This window comes from Protomyctophum parallelum (genome assembly GCF_964188405.1).
Source record: "Protomyctophum parallelum genome assembly, chromosome: 5".
Classification (NCBI taxonomy): Eukaryota; Metazoa; Chordata; class Actinopteri; order Myctophiformes; family Myctophidae; genus Protomyctophum; species Protomyctophum parallelum.
The window spans coordinates 19,956,929-19,982,513 of NC_139702.1; the positions used below are offsets into that span (position 1 = coordinate 19,956,929).

At 44.0% G+C, this 25,585-nt stretch overlaps 1 protein-coding gene across 2 annotated transcripts; it reads left to right on the top strand.

The window, feature by feature from the left end:
- Positions 1-717: 717 nt before the first annotated feature.
- stox2a (storkhead box 2a) lies at positions 718-20,060 on the top strand. 2 transcript variants are annotated; one of them, XM_083764838.1, is made up of 4 exons: positions 718-1,172; positions 11,352-11,504; positions 14,560-17,089; positions 19,841-20,060. In XM_083764838.1, the coding sequence occupies exons 1-4, from the start codon at positions 851-853 to the stop codon at positions 20,040-20,042; spliced, it is 3,207 nt and encodes a 1,068-aa protein (XP_083620964.1). In that variant the 5' UTR covers positions 718-850; the 3' UTR covers positions 20,043-20,060. The 2 variants fall into 2 exon arrangements, with proteins under 2 accessions (XP_083620964.1, XP_083620965.1); XM_083764839.1 differs by lacking the exon at positions 718-1,172 and adding an exon at positions 7,976-8,860.
- The last annotated feature ends 5,525 nt before the right edge of the window (positions 20,061-25,585 follow it).

Genomic DNA, 25,585 nt, shown 5'->3' on the forward strand with positions numbered 1-25,585 from the left:
TAGCCTACACTAACAACACAATACAGTACAATACAGAGTAGTACAGTACAATACAATATGGAGTAGTGTGTGTGTGTGTGTGTGTGTGTGTGTGTGTGTGTGTGTGCGTGCGTTTGTTTGTTTCTGGGTCCCTGTGTCCGAGCACGAAAATAGCGTTATAGCCTTTGTTCACCACCAAGTGTCACTGTTGCACAGCCTAACACACAGACACACACAGGCCAGGGGGAGGGCTAGTACAGTACAGTACAGTACCACTCACTGGTCTGATTTTCTTTTAGTGTGACTACTCTCATGCTAGAGCTACTTATCTTACAGAAAGGGAAACACAATTATTACCATAATACCAAATTAAAATGTTAATACTGAGAGTGAGAGGGATTAGGCTACATGTTGAGCGAAGAGTGAAGGCATCTAAAAAGAATAATAATAATAATAGAACTGTGTTGCATGGTGTTAATTTACTGAGGAAAGAGTGTCTTATTAACATTGTAACATTGTCGTCCCACACACTGAGCTGCATTGCCCATTGGTGAAGAATGAAGTCATCGGCTCCTGCAAGCAAATATTTCTCCTGACAGTCAGCGACATTTGGCCCGCTATGTCGCGCTGTGGTGGAGAAAGGGGCTTCGTTGTTTTTGCTACCTGCGTTGGCTGCGTTTTGCCTGGGCGCCAGAAGTTGGACTTGGAAGCCGTATATTTCTTATATCAGGCTATAGATTGCATGGCTTTTCAGAATGCCGTGTGCAGCATGTCTTACATGTTACAGAACGTATAGGCTACCGTTGAAACAGTTTATTTCTAACCGGATGGATCACAACGGTGAGTTTGCGGTTCATTAACAAATGTTTAAATGGAGGAGAAGTTCGTTGAGATCGCGCCTCACTCCCTGGCTCTGGTGCTGTCCCGGGTTGGTGGAGATGATGATCAGGACGACACAGAAAAGTTAAAGCATCACACCGGCTACGAAATATTCGGCAATTTCAAAGCTGCAAACATGCAGCACTTTTGGAACAAGACGGTCACACACGCTTTATCGGAGATTTTCTTCCTGGGATGGATAGACAAGCATGTTCTGCTGATCCAAGGCAAGGAGAACCACCTCGAGGTCCTCAGGAACGGATGGTCAAGACGGGCCCTTAATCCACCTGCGGGCTTTAACATCAAGTGCATAGGTAACTTCACTTATTATTAGTAGACTAGACTGTATAGCCATCAGAACGCAGTTCAGCAAAACTTTTGAAATTCTATAACTGACTGTTAAACATTTAGCCTAAGGAGTCTGGGTGTGCAATATAGGCTAATCCTTCAAAAGTTTCATAACGGGGTAGGCTATCACTTTATTTTCATACAATTTGCATAATAGGCCTATCTACTATTCAGGGATAATGAAGGCTCACTGACTTTGTGGCTCTTTATTTGATGCAGCTAGGAGTCTGAAGCCATATACATGTCTATATGTGTGACATATCTTAGGTTACAGTATAGGCTATCCTATTCCTACCTACTCTGACCATGAGTTAAATTGTTCAAGGCAGCATCTCATGCGCCAGTGTTCCCACATGTTGGCTAGTTAATGATATGGCCTGCCGCTATGTGGTGGGACAAGTTTGAACAACATTGGGTGTTATCACTTACACTGTTGTCACATTGTGTGCAGTGTGGGAGTGAGAGAGGCTGCGGCAGGTGTTGTAGCTCGACTGAAAACACACCTTACTGCTTGGTGTAACTGAAATCAAGTGATCTATCTATAGGCTACAAGTGCACATATTGATGTTCTTAAAAATAACTTGTCAGTCAATGGGGCTGGCTATGCCCAACCCATGTCCCATCCATACAAACAAAACAAAGCACAAAGTGTCTCATTGTAGCCATACCCTTTGCTTACACGACTAAAATATATATGGCTAAATAATATAGGCCTAATAGGGAAGCTACATTAATATTGACTGAGCTGAGTTTCCTGTAGCCTATTTGTGTAAAAGAAGCTCTGCATCGCAGATATAACCTTCTAAATCATTATTAGACAATATTAGATTAGGTGTGGAATTTGGCCTGATGTAGAATGGCAGAGTCTCTTAAAGTGAAAATGTACAACTGTCAATCGTTGGCTACATACACTGATACACTACTGTATATAGACATTTAAATTCAATAGGCCTATGACAGGTATAGCTATTGTTGGTTTAGAAAATATTTTGATGCACTTGCATATGGTATGCATGCACACAGACACGTAGGAATTTGAAATAATATAATCCATATTCATGTTTGAAATAGCTGGTTACATGTCCCCCCAGCCCAAGCAAGGTGACATAGCTTCCCTGACCCTATTGAAGCTCTCACTGATAAGCATTGGAATGTTTGTCTTATAACTAATAGCTCACCAGACTGCATAATGAGTTTAATGACTAAGCTAGCTGAAGATGTACTGAGTATGAGATTCCATTATGCTGGCAGTTTTCTGAAATATACTCCAAATAATTCTCCAAAGTCTGTGAGTGTGTGTGTGTGTGTGTGTGTGTGTGTGTGTGTGTGTGTGTGTGCGCGTGTGTCTGTGCGTCTGTGTCTGTGTCTGTGTGTGTGTGTGTGTGTGTGTGTGTGTGTGTGTGTGTGTGTGTGTGTGTGTGTGTGTGTGTGTGTCTGTGTGCGTCTGTGTGTGTGTGTGTGTGTGTGTGTGTGTGTGTGTGTGTGTGTGTGTGTGTGTGTGTGTGTGTGTGTCTGCGTCTGTGTCTGTGTCTGTGTCTGTGTGTGTGCGTGTGTTACTGGCTTGCCCAGTTGATCTGAATTTGAACACATCTCAAAGCCCTTTGTTCAATTTGACAAATTTAACATTGTTTATTACATTTATTTGTTATTAAATTTCCCCATCGGAAAATGCTAAAACCCATGGTGGCGCTATAACAGACCATTTTACATTTCGCCTTGTAAAATCACCTCGTAAAGTCAAAATTTATTTTTGCTTCTGGATAGATTTTCCGTCATTTTGGATTTTCTTCCTCTCTCTCCTCGCTCTTCCAGATCTTGTCCAATCTCACAAAATTCAGTACACATGATCGCTGGACCTATATATATGCGATTAAAACACCACAAGCAGAAATGTGCATAGTCCGTATCGTTCGGCCATAATCGGCTTATAAAGTTAGTGGGAGGGGGCCGAGAGCCTATTTTACAAATCACACCCGTGTGAACTGAGTGGTCCGTGTGGGGGTCCCCGGTTAGTCCCCGGAACTTCCAGACCCACAGGAACTCGTCCAGGGTGCCAGCCCGGTTCCGGCGAGCCGCCCCACGTCGAGAAACGGTCGAGAAATGACAGAGTTACTGTGTGGGGGAATTAGCAGACACCTCTCCCTATCCCTCTCCCCCTCTCTCTCTCTCTCTCTCTCTCTCTCTCTCTCTGTAATTAACAGGCAACAGTGCAACACTATCTCTCTCTCTCTCTGTTTCTAGCACAACAGCGCCACTTTTGCCCCTACTGGTACGGACCTAGGTTGTGACATAGGGACATAGGGACATTGCTGTTTCTTGGAGTGGTTGCACCACTCAAAAATGCCACAAATCACAAACAGAATGTCCAATCCAAACCCACATTTGTCGGGGGTGGATTATTCAACCGAGAGCCAACTTCCATTTTCATCCATAGGGGGCGCCGCAAATGCGAGAAATTTAAACGTTTGTTGTGAAAACATGATTTATGGGGGATAAATCCCCTCCTAATTACTTACACATGATCAGAGGGGTGTCATGACATTGTAATTGCCTAGCAAAATCAGTGGGAGGGGCCTATATTTCCAAAGGCGATCGAGCCAACCACACTTTGCAATTTCCCCAGAATTGCACCTTTCCTGTACTACTTGCCTGACGGGCAGGAAGGCCCAGTGCCACCAGGGTGCCAGAGGGGGCCTGGCACCCTCAGTTGCAAATTCTGCCCCCTCAGTTTAAGTTTCATGTACATATTGTTTTACAATACACGTCATTTTCAACTGCACCCTCAGTCATTTCATCCTTGAGCCAAGCCTGGGGCAAGTGCCTCTGACACCAGACTGATTACACTATCTATTAAATTGCTTTACCCACACTGTGCATAATTTGGTGGTCATATTTGAACTGGTAAGGACTAGTGCTCCAAATTGAACAAATAGTTGTATAGAGTATGAATCCTTAAAGTGTCTTGAGTTTACCTATTAGCCTAAATGTGTTCATAAAAATGTATTGTATTCCAATTTCCCAAATGATATACTTTACATTTCCACCATATTACCAGATTTTGAACATTATTCTTTCAAAATATAAATGTGATTAACTTAAATCTGGAATCTGACACCTCAGCACTATTTTTAACTCCAGCATTGGGTTTTTCTACTCTGCCTGTATCTCTACAGTTGAATAATGTATTATGTGACTGGCTATAAGAAATCAATACTCCTACGGTGTATTAATTATAGTTGGAAAATGAGGGCTCTTATAAGAGCTGTAAAGCAGGTTTAAATCTCACAAACAATTCACATTTCTAAATTGCTGTTAAACTGAACTTAATTGTGAACTGTGTATAATGTATGTGTTTGTGAATGTATAGGCCTATACCGTATATATCACAATTGTCATATTTTGGGAAGTACCTCCAGCCAGATGACTGCTGTGCTTTCAGTTAGTCCAGTTTAATCCCCAAACAGTCCAACAAATCCTTGATTTAGAGTGAAAGCTAGCATTGCAAGTAGTGGGATTAAACATGTTTTGTACAAATCACCCTGCCCCAAGGCCACTGTTGAAACCTTGAAAGAAATAAGAGATACCATATTTATAAAATAATTACACCTTGCTCTCTCTATTTAATTGCTTTGTAAAAAAAAAAAAGATAATTATTTTCTACATGCTGCAAATTCCAGGTAAAGAACCTAGTCCAAGGTTTCTGAATTTATTGTAGGCCTAGCTGTTTCACCAGGCTGGAAAGTAAAATACAATCTGATTAACAGAGATACTTTGTTTTTCAGCAGAACGCCATAAACAAAGGGCTATGCGAAGGAGTGTGTGTGCTATGCAGGAAGGAAGGTGGTCCATTTGTTCAGGAAAAGGACCCATGCCCAGCTACAAGGCATGTCCCCTAGTGGAAGGAAAGGGAGGGTCTTCATAGAGAATGGTCGGAAACTATTGACGCAACAGGAAGTGGAAATGTCACCATAGTTCTTAATGTCAGATCAGAAGGTGTATTCTAGGCCACCATGGCTAATTTATTTTGCCCTCTGTGGAGAAAGCAAACTGGACAATACAATTTGATAGTTAAAGATTGTGATGTCATGAAGTTTCCACTAGAGGGCAGTCAACTGGTGACAATATGTCTCCTTCAGTCCTTTCAAGAAAGAAAGTACAGACTTCACTGCAGTGTAAAGAGAAAACATGCAAATGCACACATACCATCGACTATGTTCTATATGACAACAATACACACATTTTGTGTACCGTATGTTGTTTGTTTTTGTTTTTTGTTTTTTAAAGGACAACTTTTTTTGATATTGTTGTTATTAGAGAATGTAAATGATGAGTGTTATTTTTTTTTGTTTTCATTTGCTGCTTTCTTTAGTTTTAACGATTTTAGCTATTTTTGGCAGGGTGCGGGGCCCGGGGCATTCGAACAAGTGGCTAAATATGTATTGTTTTATACCAACTTTTACAGCATTTTCTTTATTATTATTTTCTATAGTCCTATACTAGACCCCAGGAAATTACATCTGGCCACAAAAGATCACGGGATCTATTGAATGTGAAGTGACAAACTGACATATTGAGCCTATATTACACATAGTATGGCAGGCCCCTAGTATAGTCAGTTGTTCGTTCAGACACACGGAAAACAATTAATGTGGCGAGATGTAATTCCCTGGGGTCTAGTAGGACTATAAGAATTAACTTATTAAGTTACTAATGTTAACTATAATGTTAACTATATATATATATATATATATATATATATATATAATATATATATAGACTATATATATACTCTCTTTTCAAAAGCCGTTGTGTGTGTGTACCACATCCTGTCTGTGGTCATGGTTGCGTCTTTTGCAGATCCATTTTCTTTGGATGCCGGTATGACTCTGTAACACTAACACAACCTCCAATACAACACGATGGTTCTCATCTGTGCATATTATAAACAGACAGCCCCTCATGTCTATCTCACTGTCTGTGCACACGCTCCTGTCTCTTTAAGAGGAAACGGCACTTGGAGGCAGTATAGCAATGAGATCATCGGCTTGCGTCGTCATGGCAACAAAGGCTGTTGCAGCACTACTGTGAAATAAGATGGCTGGCAAGGTGTCTTTCTCTCCCTCTCTGTCTCTATTTGTAACCCCCCCCCCCCCCCCCCCCCCCCCCACACACACACACACACACACTTTTATTTTCTCTTTGGCGCCATTGAAACCCTGGAGCAAATCGATGTATACACTGACACCCCACCACCATCAATCCAGTCTGTCGTTCTTCTGTGTACCCCCCACCTCCTCAACCAATGGTCACACACACACACACACACACACACACACACACACACACACACACACGCACGTCCCATGCCATGACAGACTTGAGATTGGGGAACACTGAGAGCTCGGCCCGTGTCTGGGACATCATGGATGATGGACATGTCCAGGGAAGTGACCCGTGAGAGTCACATGCAGGTACAGCGGGGGACAGAGAGGTCTGGAGTTCTAAATGAGTTGTACTTTTACACCAGTCTCCTCTTTGGTCCTCCGCTCCATCAAGTCCAGTCATTTCCATTAAAGACTATTTAAACCATCTATAATTAGACTAGTGAACTTGACCTGAGCTTGCTCTGTAGGCCTACTTGGTTCCAAGACACACTGAGCTTGTAAATCTTATTTATTTGCTTATTTATTTTGCAAATGCTTCCCCCGGCCCCAGGATAGGGATGCTGAGCTGAGGTTCATGTGAGGGAGACAGCAGGGTGATTTAAAGCAGAGTGCTCAAATAACAGTACAATAACACACACTACACTACAGCTGTGTGTGTGTGTGTGTGTGTGTGTGTGTGTGTGTGTGTGTGTGTGTGTGTGTGTGTGTGTGTGTGTGTGTGTGTGTGTGTGTGTGTGTGCGTGCGTGCGTGCGTGCGTGTGTGTGTGTTGCGCTCATGCCCTGGGAATCATGTGATGGCTAAGAATTTGATAAAGCAATTTGCTGTTCGTAACTTCATATTTGCGGTTTGCACTCTCCTTTGCTCCTCCGTGCGTCCCTCTTTTTTTGTTAGGCGTCCCTTCTTCTTCCTCTTCCTGTTCTCCTCTTCGTATGTCCTCGATTTCCTGTGCATCCACTCTCCTCCCCTCAGCCTCAATCACCCAGACACAGACGCATGCATGCATGCTCACGCAAAAACGCGCTCAGTGGGGCGGACACGCGCATACGCTCAGTCAAACGCATATACGTACGTTACGTACACATACACGCACGCACGCACACACACACACACACACACACACACACACACACACACACGCGCGCGCACACACCCTTCCTAGAGGTGCTGGGGAGCCGCTGCAGTATTAGCGTGTTGAAACAGATTGGCTGTTGAGTGGAGTTTGCAGCCCTCCTCCTCCGTGTCAATGAATGGATGCTACAATTAACGGCCATCAGCCTAGGAGCGCGTCTTCCGACGGATTGCGGTGAACCGGTGGATATCTATTCTTGAATTTATTTATTTATTTCAGCGCTCTACATTTCCCCCCCTCCCTTCCAACCCTCCCCTCTCCTCTCCTGGCGTGCTGTTGTCGAAAAGGACGACGGGGTCTTGCGTGCTTGATCGGATAAAGATGGAGATGATGGCCGTGGCATCCCCGGTGCTTGTTGGCACACCACCTAGTCTTCACTGGCCGTCAGAGTGAGCGCACGGAGCCGTTCCCAGCTTTATGGGCTTTTCCAAGTGGGCTCATCTTTTGTTTTCTGGGGCTCGTCGATCTGAGCAGCACTCCTGTGGTGAATTGAGCTATTGTCGAAGATACGGGGGCCTGTTTCGGCGTGTGAATCTGTAACCCTCAATCCTGCCACCCCCCGTTACGTTTATATTTACCCCCCTTTTATAGTTCGGGAGAGAAAACGGATCCAAAAAGCCTCCTCCGCCGGAATCTATCTCTCCCCCTCGCTTCCAATGCCCCATTTCCCTCATCTCTACCCCTGCCCTCCTCCTCCCCGCTCCCTCCTCCCACATCAGAGAGGCTACGTAATGTGCCTCCCTACGCATGCAAATGGGAACGCTGCTACAAATGGTGGCCGGGACCGACGCCGATGAGAGGGGTGATGCCTGGCGCAGTCACCTGCTGCACCCCCACCACCAGCACCGCCACTGCTGCCGCGAGCTCCGCTCCTCCGGATCAGCCCGTGGATGTAAATGAGACGTTGTGTATGTATGTGCGTGTCTTGTGTGACCGTGCACGCCGGTTCCTCCCTGCCATGTTGTCCGGTGTGTGATCGCTCTAGCGGGACGCTCTCGTCACCCATGCGGGGGAGGCACTGACTGAGCCCCCGAGGTTGGTTGGTCGACCTCCCCCTGCAGCCTCTCCCTCCCCCCACCCCCCCTCCCCTCGTCAGTAGTAGTAGCCCCAGTGAAGGCCATCTGGTTTGGAGGGGTGTGTGTGTGTGTGTGGGGGGGGGGGGGTCACTCACTATGAAGAAGAACCGCAGCGCTAATCTGCGCCGGGCCTGGCCCAGCTCGGATCTCGCCGAGCGGCCGCTGGAGCGCAATCTCTCCCGTAGTGAGAAAGACGTCCGAGCGCAGAAGCAGCATCAGCAGCACCTCCCCCCTCCTCCTCCTCACCTCTCTCCGTCCCCCCCAGTTTACCGGGCACCACCAGGTGAGTGAGACGGCCGCAGGTACGGCTACGGATAACAGCAACACCACCCTCATATAGGCCACTGTCTTCATTCTTAGCACTGGTATAGGTATGGTATAGAGGTAGGCTATAGGAGCTATACACCTTCGACAATGATGTGTAGGCTAGCCTATGCATGATGGATCGATGAGGCTTGTTGAAAAGTAGCTACGTTGGTGTGTTATCAGGACAGGAGCCCGATCTCACGGTTGTTATCAGATATTATAGTAGCCTAGCCTAGGCTGTACTATTGTGGCTGGCATTGAGCTGCTCTGCTCAAACCATAAAAAACAATGATCGTTTATTATTACCCCCCACTATAGGCCTATCAGTATCATATGGCTACGTCATTCCATTTTCCTAGGCTATTAGCCTACAATAGGGCTGTCATAGGGTTTCCACTTTGACATTTAATTATTGTGTACAGTTACATGGTAGAAATATAAACCTTTACTCACATGTAGTAGTAGTAGTGCTTGGCTTCACATCACATTACCCTACAACAACTGTTTTTTTGTAGGAAATTATAGGCCTCCTTAGTTATTTAGGCCTTTCCAGATTGTACTAATATTGCTTGATTATTCTAATTTACAATATTTCACTGAACCTTTTATTTTTGTGTTCAAACCAGTAGGCCTAAGTCTTTCACATTTATATCATGGGAAGACCAAATTTAGCTACACAATATAGCCTACTATACAATGTTGAGACCATACAGTGCCCATATGGACATGAATGGACATGCCGTCTAAACTGTATAGCCGCAACGGCGCACCCACACATTCAACACCCCAAAAAAGTCAGGAGTCTATGTCACAGTAATTATAATGTAGGTACACAGCACAGCAGTTTTTGACAACAACAATCCTCCAGGTTAATTTCTATAACCATACGGTTCAAATGTTGCACTCAGAGTAAACTTTGTATTGTGTGCCATCACGAGTGGAACTGCCTTTCAAACAAAGGGTCTTGGTTGGAGTACCCGCCTAAGGGGTCCTGTACTGTGTCTGATCTACTCTGAACCCATGTTCAGACAACCCACTGTAGAGCCACCTGTGAAAATAAATAAATTGATTTTGCAATCAATACTTCACAAAATCTGTGTGAAGTTCTGAGTTGCAGTTTGGCGAAACCAATCAAAAAGCCACAAGTGTCTGTATGTCTTGGTCTGTCCGCGGGCCTGTAGACGCACCAAATCGCTGTGTGTTTGTGTGTGTGTGGGACGGGGAACGGACCAGCTTCCCTGATTGGTCAACCCGACCTGTCGGCTTCACAAATGTGGTAGCTTTGCTTCACGTTTGGGAACGTTAGGCAGATTAAGTCTGGCCCCTCTCAATTGACAATTACAGGAGCACTTCACGGCCGAAATGGTGACGAGCCAACCAGATTCGTCTGGAACCAGGCTATAACCAACCAGGGCCTAGTATGCAAATATGGGGCGGAACATTGCAGAACACTGAGAGGGACGAGACTAATATCCACGCAGTGATATTAGTAGTATCGCTACCCGAGGCTAGTATACGTGGCAGCGTCTACAATAGAACTCCATTTGCGTATATGCCAATGTACTGTATGTCGTCAACATCAGCAGCTTCTGACGATCAGTATGTTAGTGGGTAGGGACGGGTGCTGGGTATTCTGAGAATGGGTAAAATGGGTACAACAAAACAACAGTTATTGCATAAACGGGTAGGGGGGGCAGGCATCGTTCCCGACTTGCATTGTTTCAGAGTAGGCCACATGCAGTCATGTTCGAAGCCCTCTCTCATCCTCACCAACCAGGCACAGTTGGGAATGTGCTCATCCTGTGGGAAATCAAATCAAGTATAGCGGAACCTTTTTCATATATCATTTTTATAATTTCTAATTCAACATCTTCAGCAACTTAAAAGCTTTCGGTCCACTGTTGGATTAGAAAGGCTGTAGAGCAATATAATCTCTTTTTTCTTTTCAAAATGTGGCATCTCTTGTGTGGAGGGAATACAAATGAACCCACATGATTTTGGCATTGTAGAAAGCGTGGGAGATACAGACAGTCTCAAAAAGATTGTTGTGTCCAAGCAATATGCGACATGTGACTTACCTACGTAACTATAGTCCTTCTCACTTTGTGTACAGGTGAATGAGGATTGAACAGTGAGGAGGTGGAGATGTTGCAGGCTGTGTGAAAAACCTCTGTTTTTGTTAACATTACATCACTGGTGGGCTGTGCATACACAGTATACAGATCTCACTAATTAGTCCCCACCTTCACACCCCTCCCCCAATACACGTCTCTTCGGGTGAAGGTGTGGTAATTAATGAAATCACCTGATGTAGTGTTTAGGAATGAAAAAAAAACTTGTGCACAGTCTGCATTTAGCACACAGTTGAACACCATTGCATTACATCATAGACATAGACCCACAGTATCAGCACTGTTGTTCATGTTCACTCATGTTTTCTTTTTTCTTTTTCTTTTTCTCTCTCGTAGGTGATGTGTCTCCAATCAGTATGTCCCCCATCAGCCAGTCCCAGTTCATCCCACTGGGGGAGATCCTGTGTTTGGCCGTCTCAGCCATGAACTCAGCCCATAAGCCTGTCACTCAGGAGGCTCTGGTGGAACACCTCACCTCCAGCTTCCCAGGTAAGGCACATCCACCTGATCTTCTGGCTGAACTGACATGTCATCACACAGGCCTGGAGCACAGTACTGTACATAACTAACACCCCACCTTTTTGCGGGGAAGCGGAGATGCCCCAGAGTTGGCTGTAACTCAGACGAACATGTCAAGCATCTATTCTGGTTTTGTCCACATGCTCAGAGGGTGTGGGGCTTCCTGAGGTCCTGGCTGACTGACCCCACAGCCAATGACAGTATGTATGGTGAACTACACTGTAACAACGCAGACAATTGGGTGAGATAGTGGGCGGTGATAAACTGCACTATGTGGGAATGTAAAAATATTCAAGTTAAAGAAAAATAGTATGCCCCTGGAGTCAGTGGCCAAATTAGCCGTGTCGATACTATAGCCAGGGTCTATATACATTGTGACAAAAGGGAATTAAATGAATTATGGAAGTGTGTCGTGCGGTGAGTCAGGCCTAAGCTACTTTTGAGAATGTCTGCCTGTAATGATATGCCCAAAATAGGGACACCATGGTTAACGTGGTCAAAGGAAAAGTTAGGTGAATTTATATATCATTTGCATCTTACATAACTGTAGTGCTTGGACTTGCAATGAATATTTGTTCGATAGTAGTTTGTCGGTAGAATGGCAAGCTCTTGTCAGCATCTTGCTTACATGGGGTATGTCAAGTTACAAGTAGTTCCAAAATAGCCAGTCTGTTAAAGCATCGGTGGGTGACCAACAGTTATCTTTACATTCGCAGCCCAGAAAGCAGCACCATTTTCCTTAGGGGTAGTCTTTTCTTAAAGTCAACCAGGATCAAATGCAAATGTTTTCAATCGGACGTGACCATATTATGCAAAACTGCCAGTGGTTATACATTTAAACCTACAGTATGCTTTCAACCCACAGCAGTCTCTGTGCTCCAGCAGAGGCAAATAGTTCTGATACTTCCTGATTTAGAGAAAAGTGCTGATGACACAACTGTCATGAAATTACACTTAACTTAATTCATGTACTTTGCAACGTCTCCATTTACTATCCACTCCCAATGGAGCCTACAAATAGCTTTTTGGAGTTATTTTTGATATTCTCCATTTGAATTGTGCTTGTTAGCAGAAGGAACCAAAAACAGGTGCTCTGCAGGCATGAAAATTATCTAGGCTACAGATCATCATCATAGTCACCAACGGATGACAAAGTGCACAAACCTATTACTTGAGTCAAAATATAGATACCACTGGTCAAATATTACTTGACTTGCACATATTATTGACGATACACACACAGATTACAAAAACACCTGTAAAAACATCAGAAATGAAATCAAATTGACAAAAATGACATTCATTGTCATTATATATTTTTGTATTTAACCCCCCAAAGCAGATAAAATAAATGTATTGGAGTCATAAGTTTCCCAAAAACAAAAGTATAGTATTAAATAAATGTACTTCATTACTGACCAGTGACCACCACTTGAACTTTACCTTATATCAAGTTAAACATCTAAAAATAGTATTTATTCATCTTTATCTCTCAGATAACACACAGTAACATGAGCTCAAGGGAGAGATGTGCCCAATAATTATGATGGATATTCTTCCTATAGTACCCTTACTACCCTAGCATGGTAAAGGTCTTTACACACTGGGGTGTGACAAATAAACAATACGGAACAATACGGCAACTCAACAAGTATTTCACACCAAAAATATTCATATAGTAATAATTGATGCCTTTTAAAATCAAAGTTGTACGATTTGTCACACACGTTACCACAGTGAAATTTGTTCGCCGCATTTGACCCATCTCTTAGAGCAGTGAGCCGCAGCCAAGGAGCGGTGAGCTGCAGCCGTGCCGTGTTCAGGAATTAATTGAATTGACCCCCCAATCCAACCCTTTGATGCTGAGGGAGGCCCATTTTCCCAGTCTTTGGTATGACCCGGCCAGGGATCGAACCCTGACCTCCCAGTTTCAGGGCGGACACTCTAACCACAAGGCCACTGTCTGGTTATCCTTCAACCTTGTTTGGATTAAAAATTGCTTAATTTATTGACATGTACTATTCACCTTCTGTGTCACAGGTCACGGACACAAAAAAATAGAACAGTTTGAAAACATGCAGCTTAATTAAAATAATAATAATCTTAAGGCTTTAATATGTGGCTCCTCTAGTGTAGTCCAGAGCATTGTCATTTTAGTATTTCAATATTTGTATGTCATATTGATGTTTGTGCTATTTGACCTTTTACTTTTGAGAGACTTTTACTTTTGAGAGACAAAGCGCTCTCTCTCTCTGCCCAATAATAGCTGCCCTACGAGATAATTTGATAATTGATATTATTATTAGCCTATATCATTTGCTCTTATTACATTTATTTATCTGAGGCGCATTATTTAATTTAAATTACTTAAATTTGTTATATGAGCACCCAGTTTTGTTCTGCCACACAGAATGCCACGTGCTTGTTGCATATTTGACACACAGCCTTTATTTTATCCTCCGTTCATTTGAAGTTTTTCCACACTGGAGTTTTTCCGCACGTCGTCATCAAAGTGTGTTTGTGTCCTGTCCATGCGCGGCATTCAAATTATTGTAAACACAACGTAAACATAGTACTACTGTGATTCTGAAAAAACAGTGCCAACGTAACGAGCGAGTGTCCGAACCTTTGAATGTTTGGGGACAGCCTTACTCTCTCACTGATCGAGCTTGAGTCTAGTCTGACGTCAGAGACGAAGAGAGACCGGTGCATTAACAACCATTTCCTCACAACACCGATTTGCGCTCGCGTTGGGCAAATCTGGCCCATATATATATATATATATATAGGCTTTCTTCTTAATTCACTGGTTTTACCTCTAGACTTTATGCCCTCATGTTTTACATTATTTTGTTTCCCTTGATCTTTTAATCGTGTGATGTTTTTTCTTTTCATGCATTTGCCTATTTGAGATTGCGTGGAATGTATTTTCTTTCCTTTTTTTCTTTTGTGTGCGTGTGTGTGTGTGTGTGTGTGTTTTCCAAGTAACAACATTTTGTTACTTTGTAATCTGTGTTTCCTGTAGGCGTGCCTACACCGAGCCCAGAGGTTCTGCGGCATACCCTGAACATGCTGGTGCGAGAAAGGAAGATCTTCCCAACTCCCGAGGGCTACTTCATTGTCACTCCCCAGACCTACTTTATCACCCCCTCCCTCATCAGAACCAACAACAAGTGGTATCACCTCGATGACCGGCTTGCTGAGCGTCAGCCGCAACAGCAGCCGTCACAGCAGTGCACCTCACCTCTGTCGGGCTCCGTAGCACCTTCTACACCTGTCTGCTTGAGGGAGAGGCCCGTGCGCAAGAACCACAATGAGCCACAATCATACAATTCTTTCCGAGACGACCCATCCAGACTCCATGCCTCTGTGCTCCAAAGTAAGTCTCCCAAGGAACACAGGCGCGAACCCTACCCAAGTAAACACCCCAAGGACCATAGTGGCGGAGAGCCCCCACCAAGCGTCCCAACGAAGGAGCACAGAGGAGATCCCCCATCATACCCCCATCCCCCGCCTGCTACGCCTCCTGTTCAGCCGCCGCCTCAAGAGGCGACGGATAAGAGCAAGGGCATCACTTCTTTCCCTTATAAAACAGACACACTTACCAAAAAGAAAGAAGGTAGCAATGGCGGTAGTGGAGGGAGCGTTGAGAAACAGTCCAAGCGATTTGGACTAAGGCTGTTCCGACTGAGCTTCAAGAAGGACAAGATGAGGCAGCTGGCCACCTTCTCAGCCCAGTTCCCGCCAGAGGAGTGGCCACTGCGTGATGAGGATGTGCCCACTACTCCTATCCCCCGTGAAGTGGAGCAGGAGATCATCCGCCGGATCAACCCGGACCTGACGGTGGAGAACGTGGCGAGGCACACGGCCGTGATGAAGAGGCTGGAAGAAGAACGTGCCCAGAAGAACAAGGCAGGGTGTTCGGCCCAGCGCAGCAGGAGGGGCCGTGGCCACAGGAGAGCTCCGCACGGTAAGTCCCGCTCACACAGCAAACCCCGGACCTCGCGGGGAGACCCGTCTGACGCATCCAACTGGGACCTCGTCTTTATGGAGAGGGACTACCGCTTTTTCAGCCACTCTCTCGTGCGCTCACCTCGGGAGGCCATGTATACCTTGGAGCGCAGGCGGAGCGGTGGCACAACATACCTGGTCCACAGCAACCCCAACATCACAGACTCATACTGCCCTGTTACACCTGAATGGGATGTGTCTGGGGAGCTGGCCAAACGACGGACGGAGATGCCCTTCCCTGAGCCTTCACGCGGAACGTCCCAGTCCAAGGTTCAAAGGAGCCACAGTCACAATCAGGACAGGAAATCACGCCACGAGAGATCGGACCAGGCCAAGGAGCGATCTCGGTCTATGGACAACTCTCTGAAGGACCCGTCGATCGCACCAGAAGAATTTGACCACAGTCTAGAAGAGCGTAGCCACTACCACACCGATGACGGGACCCTGCGGGCAACACAAAAGTCCTCCCACTACTCAAGGATCATGTTCTCTGCTGCTAAGTTCCATTCTGATTTTAATGTGCCTGATATGGGGAAAGGAAGTACGGACGAGTCGAGATTGCGGAACACGATAGAAAGAAACAAAAGCAGAGACAGCTTGCCGACTTACAGCGAGCTGATGGGACTTTCTCCCAAGCCCTCGACAGATGACTACTTCCAGTGCAATACGTCAAATGAAACAATCCTAACTGCCCCTTCGCCTCAGGCAAAATCAGAATATGACACATTGACCTCATCGGGAGGACTCCGGAAGGGCTCTCCGGCTGATCGCCAAGCCCCTCACCTCGCCTCCTCCCACACGATGGAGTACAAAGAGGACCTGCCCGCGACAAAGGGACAGAGCGGCTCGGTCCGGTTGACACCGAGCCAGACGCCGGAGCCCGCGCAGAACGCCCGCTTGACGCCACATCAACACAACGTGGACCCGGGAGGGGGGGGTGGTGGCGGCGTGATGAAGAGGAAAGAGATTTTCAGCAAAGACACTTTGTTCAAACCGCCACACAGCGCCTTGTCCGCAGGCTACGTGGATAGCAGCTACACCAAGTCAGGCACATTGCGAAAAGCCTCACACGCCAAATCAACAGAGGCCCTTGACAATCCTGAGCCCCAGCAGCCTTCCAATTCAGCCACTTCCTCGGCCTCGCCCGCGGCCCTGCAGGGCTGCCTGGAGCCGACCGTGCCCTCTGCCTCCTTTGACTATTACAATGTATCGGACGACGAGGAGGACGATGAGGAGGAGGAGGCCACGGAGGACCACCCCAAGGATTTGGCGATGGTAGAGGACGGTAAAGAACACGGGGAGGGGGGTGGGGGCTGCGTCAGCGGCGGCGGTGGAGGGAACGTGGTGGGTGGAGAGGGAACCATGCAGTGGCTACTGGAGCGGGAGAAGGACCACGACCTGCAGCGCAAGTTAGAAACGAACCTGACCCTCCTCAGCCCCAAGGAGACGGAGAACAGCAGCAGCCAGAAGTCGGCCCACTCCGCCAGGTTGGACAGCATGGACAGCAGCAGCGTCACCGTGGACAGTGGGTTCAACTCCCCCAGGTAGGAGGAGGGCTTTGTTCTTTCTTCATTTGGGGTTTCTTTATCAGTTGTGTTCAAACAAAGGTGACAGAGATTTGCATGCTCCATTTAAAACACCCAGACAGAGGAAGGAAAGGGATCAGGTGAAATCACATGGTGTGCATGTGGCCCTCTGGTTGACCATTAGAAACCACTAGTTTAAATCATGGCTTGAAAACAGAAATTTCAATCGGTTCGTTCCAAGAAGAATGAAGATTTTAACGTTTATGTTTTAGTGTCCAGCCCCAACCACTAAACCGGTTTGGGGGAAAAAACTGAAAAACAACAACAACAAAGCGATTAATACATTCGTACATATACACCTGGGGGCTGCCCAATCCAACTAGTTTTACACTGTTGGTCACGGAGCAGCTCCACTGGAGCTAATCATGCAGGCAATATGCTCAAAAACGATGTGTGGTTCCGACTCAAATTTCCATAATCTATTTTGATTCGGCAGTTCAATTTGTTTTAAGGTCTACAGCAGGGTTCCCCAATTAATTTTCCTCAAGGGCCATATTTTGACTAGCGTACCAGGCTGGGGGCCGAGTCTGCACGCGCGAGGTCGAGGTCTTGCCCTGAAAATTCATTTTCAGGGCAAGACCCCATTTGAAAAGGATGCCCAGGCAGTTTGACATGCATAGGCTACTGACCCCCATTTAATGCCATTTATATCTAGGACCCTTAAAAAAAAAAAAAAAAAGATCTTTTTTTTTTTTTTTTTTTTTTTTTTTAAATTCTTTCATGGGCCACAAGGGGGCGCTCTGTGGGCCGCAAATGGCCCGCGGGCCGCCTATTGGGGAACCCTGGTCTACAGTGTCTCCTTAGTGAAGTGAACACACACACACACACACACACACATACACACACACACATATGCACCGCTACCCAATAGCCCCGCCTCCTCCCACTCTCAGTGCCCTCCTCTCCTCTCCTCTTCTCCACAGAAAATAGTTTGCAGGTCTTGTCATTGTGTGCCTCTAGACCTGATTTGATTGAAAAAGACAACAGCAAGGGTGCTGTTTGGAAATGTTCTGCATTTTAGGTGAATGAACACTACCAATAATAAGCAACTTTGCTCTTCTTATTAGTAGCTTATGGTGTCACATTACTCCGCGCGACACACACACACACACACACACACACACACACACACACACACACACACACACACACTGTTGTAGGAGTGGAGGTCTAATGGGCCGTTCACTCCAAGCACTAGAACTATATTATTTAAAAAATAATCCACAGTCCACAACTATTATAACAAAGAAAATGGTGAACAATCTAGTTATCATTATAGTTATAGTTAGTTATTGTTACTAGTGTGAACAGCCGTCAGGATAATTACGCTCTGTATACAGCACAAATTCAGCATACTGTACCAGGTGCACCAATGCATCATTAACAAGAATATATACATGTATCATCACATTTACGTATCTTATATAATCTACCGGTATATAATCTATATAATCTAATTTAGACGACCCTCCTTTGGGTCATTGTGAACCGTATACAACAATTCACAGTGCAAGCAAACAGAACATTGTGTGTCTAGTCTGTACTCTGTAGTAGTATATCGAGACAGACTGTTGACTCAAGTCAATAAGTAAAAAAGAGGGGGCTGTTTGTCCTTTGTTTTGCCAATGGGTTCCCAGGTTGAGTCTGTAGTGTAGAGGCAGCCTGGCTGGCCTACGGTACATATTGTTTATTCAAACATGAAAATGTCCTTTAGGATCTTTCTCGTTGATACAATGAAGGCACACTGAAATGTGATGCAGTCCGAAAGACATAATTATGAGAGTTTGGGCAGAAATGTATTTTTAAATATTAGCGGGGGGAATGTAATCGTAATGGAGACTACAAATTAACATTTCTGTTTTGAAATTTTGAAAAACAACATATGATCATATGTCCATTTACATTGCTGCTCCTGGTAAAATATTGTTCATTTCTGGTTTTCGTTTCCATTACTATGAACGGTTTGGCGCCCTGGTTTAGATAAGAGTGAACGGTCACTATCGCGTGATCCAGAAACATTGTAACTCCATTGCGATAACATATTTGCAACCACAGTTGTGTTTAGTGCATACTTTATGCTTGTCATATATTCAGTTCACACCAGCTACATTCATAATACATAGTCATAGTGACTTCTTGAAAATGTAATAAAACATCAAACAGGATGCCAAATTACGGACATTCAACATTCCAATGAAGATCCAGCATTTATGGGGGATTCTCAGTTGACAAGACTGGACATCCATTTTTGGGCATCTCACACTATGGGTCAGGAAATTAGGTCATCTGATGCACCTTGCAGCAGTGATTCAGGTTGTGATTCTTAAATCATCAACTGAAAAACCTTTGAAGACACTTAAAATGGTGGTAAATCTACACCTGTGTCCATTTTGAAAGTTTCATTGAATTTTATACTAATCCTTCAAATGAGTTCACATAAATTCCACACCAAAAAAGAGTGCTCATTTTCCTCGAGTTCACCCCCGGTCAATAAAAATAAATGACGTCTCGGAGGTCCCGAGACTTGGTTCGCAACGCTCCGCACGGCGACTCGCTCGCTTTACATCGCTCGGTGGTCCCTCCCTCAGGCGGCGATCCTCCGTCGGAGAGACGAGGGCACATTTTTTCATATACATATACATATACTGTATACTGAGTGAAGCATCTGCTGTCTGTCTGTGTTTGTCTGTCTGTCTGTCGGTCGTGCAGGACACGTGAAAGTCTGGCATCCAACACATCCAGCATAGTGGAGAGCAATAGACGGCAGAACCCGGCGCTGAGCCCGGGCCACATCGGTACCACCAGCATTGGCCTGCCGTTCAGCTTCCGCACCATCCCCGAGCCGCCAACGCCACAGCCTGAAAAACTGCAGAAATCCTCCAACTGCCTCGCCTCTATCACCAGTGTCTGACACAAACCACACACTGATGGGAGGAGGAGGGAGAGGGGCTGGGGGGGGGGGGATAAAAAGATTGCAGTGATTAAAGGGGGAAAGCTGCGGGGGGGTGTCGGAAGCGTGCGGATGAGGAGTTACTCCTCAGGCCCCTCACTCTCTCCGACCTGTTCACATGACCTCCTCCGAACTAAATAGCAGAGAATCCGTTTATCTTGGACTGTTAACAAACAAACAAAAACAAAAAAAAGAAACAGGCATGGCTTCAAGAGACTGTTCTCCACAGCTTCAAGAACTTCGCTGCAAAAAAATAATAAAAAAAAATAACAAGAAGAAAAACGACAAAACATCATGTTTTTTTGTTTTCTTTTTTTTACTCCTTCTCTCTCTCCCCCCCCCTCCTTTGTCCCCACCGCAAGACCCACACCCGTAGGTTTATGAAACCTACCTGACGTACTTTGATATTGGTGACCTTGGATTCAAGTTTGGGCTTAATATCAAGATTCCTGAATACTGGTATTGGAGAAAAAAGTAGTAGACTATAGGATTCAAGTTACATTTGGAGAGAAAAAAAAGTATCAAATCTTATGTTTTGTTTTTTATATTACTTAACAATACATGTCCAATTAAATGTTCTCCTTCCTGAAGACAGCGTCATCAGCTCTTCAGGATGAGTCGGTGTATCAGCACAATGTCCAGACAATAAACCAAGGGTGTTCCCGAGAACAAGAAGAAGACATGAAAAACATAAATCGCAGAGGAACAGATTTGTGTACCACGATGCAAATGATGTATGTATACTCCATACTTTTGATATCCTAATTATTATAACGGTGGTATTAAAGATGCTATGTGACCAAAAATGATCTTGTTGGATGAATGAGACCATGCCTCACCACACTTAAGACATTAAGAGCAACAGGAGACTAGTAGGCTATACCAATGGTTACCCACATGGGGTACATTAATTAAAATTGTCGTTTCCTGGCTTTCCTCATTATTTTCTTTTAAAAGCGCAAAGACTGCTGCTCCACATATTTCAGACAGAGAGGGAGATAGTATGTGTGTGTTGTTCTGGTTTGTTGTGATCTCCCAAAGTTCCTTCAACTGCCAACATTCATGTTGCCCCTGGTTGTATTGTTGGTTGGTTTGGTGGACTATTAGTAGGCTACTTGAAAACAACAACTACATCTATTCTACACCAAACTCAACTTAAGTGGCATTACAGAACATATGGACAGTGGTGATATATTATACTCAGTTGGTGACTAATTAACTATAAATATAATGGCAGTGTGTATGTGTAAGATGTAGGAGCAGTGTGCTGAGACAAAGTGAATAGTCCATAGAAGCTCAGCATACGGATTGGGAACTGGTAAAAATCTGTTTAATATGCAACACAGGTAAAAGTCAAGAAATGTTTCACTTAAAAGTAATAACGCTTTTATCCTCTGACATTAGCATGAACCGAATCTCAGTGGAAATCTTCACTAGGTCCCTGTACAGTCCTGGTTTGAGTCTGAGGAGTTGGGGACATGGCGCACTCTTGTGGCTAATGGGTGGCATTGTTATGGCACAAAACAGCTGGGCTAGTTGGAACAAAAGTTTCAATGTAGTTGAATTGAATGCTTCAATAGATTAACCATGACTTAAAAACCGGTAGGATGATTTGGGGGAAAAGCAACATTTGGAGTAAACAGTAAAGCTCCATAATTTGTGATTTGCCACTTTACATTTAATGGTTAACCCAATATTTCACCTTGAGTCATCACATATTCTTTCGCTGGGTATTATATACTCAGAGGGATCATAATGAAGTGACACTGAAACCAACACACTTGAATTTGAGCCCTGTGTTGCGTGTGGCCATGACATCATCACTCACTTACTTGCTCACTCACTCACTCACTCACTCACTCACTCACTCACTCACTCACTCACTCATTCATTCAATTACTGTACTGTGCTGTACATTTTTCTTCATCATCATCATCATCATTTATTTAACTCACGACCATGATCACATGGTTTGGAGCACAGATTCATAAAAGTATACAATCAAAAGTATACAATACATTACACGATATACATTGACATATCGGAAAGGCTTTCCCTATTTGTACAGTGGAAGAAATTATTTCAGAAAAGCACCCAATTTATAGATTACTTTTTGTTTTTCAGATTTTAGTAATGCAATTATCATAATGCTAGTATTCTTACATTCATCCACCAGCTGTCTAAAAACCAGGAAGAGACTCCTGCCACGAGCGGCTTTTGGCATCTTCGTGGCGCTACAGTGTGTGTGCACTGTGTCTCTCCTCTCTCATCAGACAGGCACACCTGCAGCAGGTTCCCCAATTATCACCTGCGGTAGCCCTACTGCTATAAAAGCCAGGCAGTTCAGCCCAGACACAGACCCACCAACATCCTCAAAACCCCACTCTTATGATTTTAGCCTTTTTTTTCTTCAGTTATTTAGTTTGTTATTTTAGTTTGTCCTCAGATGGCTGGTACTTTTTCGTTTAGCTTTTAGTTCAGATCCTGGTTTTGTCAGTCAGATTAAGAGATGACAGCTACATCTATCAATGCTCTGACTGAAAGTGTAAATTTCAGTGAATTATCAGAGCAATTTAATATGCAAAGTTGCAAACAATTCAGTGACATTTTTTACATTAGCCAGTGCAACTACTGACTGAGGAAAAGCTTTGTGAAGAAAAATACTACCCTAGTGTTCATCCTCAGTTTAGTTTGATACCTTCCCTCAAAGCCAAAGACTGTGATTGTCTTCAAACGCAGGTTTAGAAAGCTGGCAGTGGTGTGATCATGAGTCATGGTGGTTTCACTATTTTGTACACCTTAAACCAGTTGAACCCCAGCATCCACATCAGCCAGAAATAGCAGATCTACAAGCGCACCTTCTCATTGATGTACTCTCAAGGGGGGGCGTTGGTTTCTTATTTCTTACTAGTCCTTACCCGTTGTAAGATATTTGATTAATTAATAATCATTAATGTGTCAAATCGAAAAAAGTTACGTTACGCCCTCCATATGCATATGGTCAATGCCTGTGTGAAAAGTGGGAGTGATTGGTGCAGGCAGTAAGGAGTTACGGCACTGTTTCTGACAGACACACACACACACGGACAGACATTCGGTTAATTATAGTTCAGTCAGACAACTCACGAATAGATTAAACAATATTTATTGCAGAATGAGTAATGAGTGTGCATATGATATTTGACTTGGCGTTCGGCTCTACTGGATTTCTCCCTGCTCGGCATGATTAAGCAACATCATAAAACATAAGAGCAGGAAGATAGATATACAATAACCCCCCCATGGGGAGCATAGATAGCAGAGCCCACCGGTGGTGCTGGGGTGGTGGTGGGAGAAAACATCACATACAACCGGGAACCATGAGCAGAGGAAGGCAGGAAGAGCATGGAGTCTAGTGAGCTTAAGTAGCCTGCCCACTTAGTCAGCTGACTGCCGCATCGGCGAATGACGTGTGAGACTTGCACACACGTATACTCCCACATAGTAATGCAGCATGTTAACCCCTTGAGCATCGTATGGGCCTTTGAGCATGACAAGAACCTCCCTTGAGGTTGACTGACTGAACTGACTCCGCCGCTCCGCGCGCTGCGTTTGATTATGATTATGCCAGTTTAATCTATTCATTGTGTCTGCATATCATGTCAGCAGTGATGTGCACAGATAGACACTAGGGGGTGCTAGAGCACCTGCCCTTTTCCCTCTGGACAGCAATGTGCCCTTTTGAAAAATAATTAAAAATAATATATATATATATATATATATATATATATATATATATATATATTCATTTTGTACAGTGTACACTGTACAGTATGTGGACCATGGTGACATTGATAAATTCTTGATAAAAAGCTTCTAATATATTATTTAGGCCCCAAAATCTATAAATCTCACACTATTAAATCGGCCGGTTCTATGCGCTGCACAAGGTGCCCTTTTTTCACTTGAGCACCTGCCCTTCTAAATGTCTGTGCACACCACTGCATGTCAGTATCATGGTAAGTATCGTGTCAGTATCAACTCAATGTCATGTCAGTATCATGACTATCATGACAATATTATGGTCAGTATCAACTATCATCATTCATGTCACATGATACCTGACATGATACTGACCATGGTATGGAGACACAATGAGTTAACGCTAGAACACTAAACTTAACCTTTGTCAAACCATCACTAAAGACGGGTATATGCTACCCGATGTAATATATTCCATATCAAATATATTGAAGTACAGCAATACATGGCAACTTGAGGTACTCTTTTTTTAATATTTCATCATGAATCTTCACTCCCCAAAAAATGTGGGTATTATTTAAAAAAAACATTCCTTTAGAAATTGAGCTGGGAACAAACACAGGTGAAATTCACCCGAACACCTGCTGGTAGAAAAAGAACATGGATGTGGGAAGGCAGGGAAACAAACCTACCTTCAATGATGCAAAAATATCATTGTCCGGGTGAAAATCACCCGTGTTTAGTGTTCTAGGGTTTTTTAATGATAGATTTCTTTTAATCTAGGATGAAATGAGGAAAATGTGCACTTGAATATATTAAATTATATATTATTCTAGAAGCCCACCAGAAATATCTAAACTCTCCAAACAGCGCACAATAAAACCTTTTTAATACTGGTTTTCTTTAGTCTTAATTTGTCTTTTTAGACATGGTCACCTATAGTGACTGGGTAAAGGCAGGTGCTTGGATCCAGAAATCAAAGGCCAAAAAAGTTTGAAAACCACTCAGGTAAACTACTACACAATAGCACAGCAACAGTTTTCATTTTAATGACCCTGGTATGAAAACCCTCTTATTAAAAATATAAATATTATACAACCTTCATTGGCCCAATGATCAGCCAATTAACATTGGCTGAGTTTCCTTACACAGTTTGATGCATATCCATTTGACATGTAATGGAATAAAATGGTATTGCTTGGTATTTGTACTGGAAATGTTATAACAAAATATATGACAAGTAATCTGCATGGTCATCTTATGATTTTTGTGAGGTCTACACAGCCAAAGTGCAGTAACTACGTTTTTGGACACACCAACATATTTGTGTATCCCAAAGGTCAAATTAGCCTTCATGATTTTGGACGATAAACAATTACCTCAAGACCATATTTACAATTAGTGTAATATCACTTATTTGCAGATATCCCATTTGGCTGACAAGTCGAAACACAAATCAAAATCTAATTCAGCGGATTCAGTGGCCTTAAATATACCAAATTACCATCAATGTTTCTTCTTAAGAAAAACACAATTTGTAATGGCTTTTGATAAAGACGATTATTGTGCTCTGTAAGGAGTTTTAGACATTGCTGGATTTCTGGCGGGATTCTAGAATAAAATCCCTCCACCTGACTAATAGGCATAATAAACCAGGTCACAACAAAGCAGTGCTTGTAGACCTGCCTCTGCAGTGTCTGCACCTATACTGCCACCTAGCAGTCCGACAGCCAACAGGCTTATTTTGTTTAAAGTGGGATTTG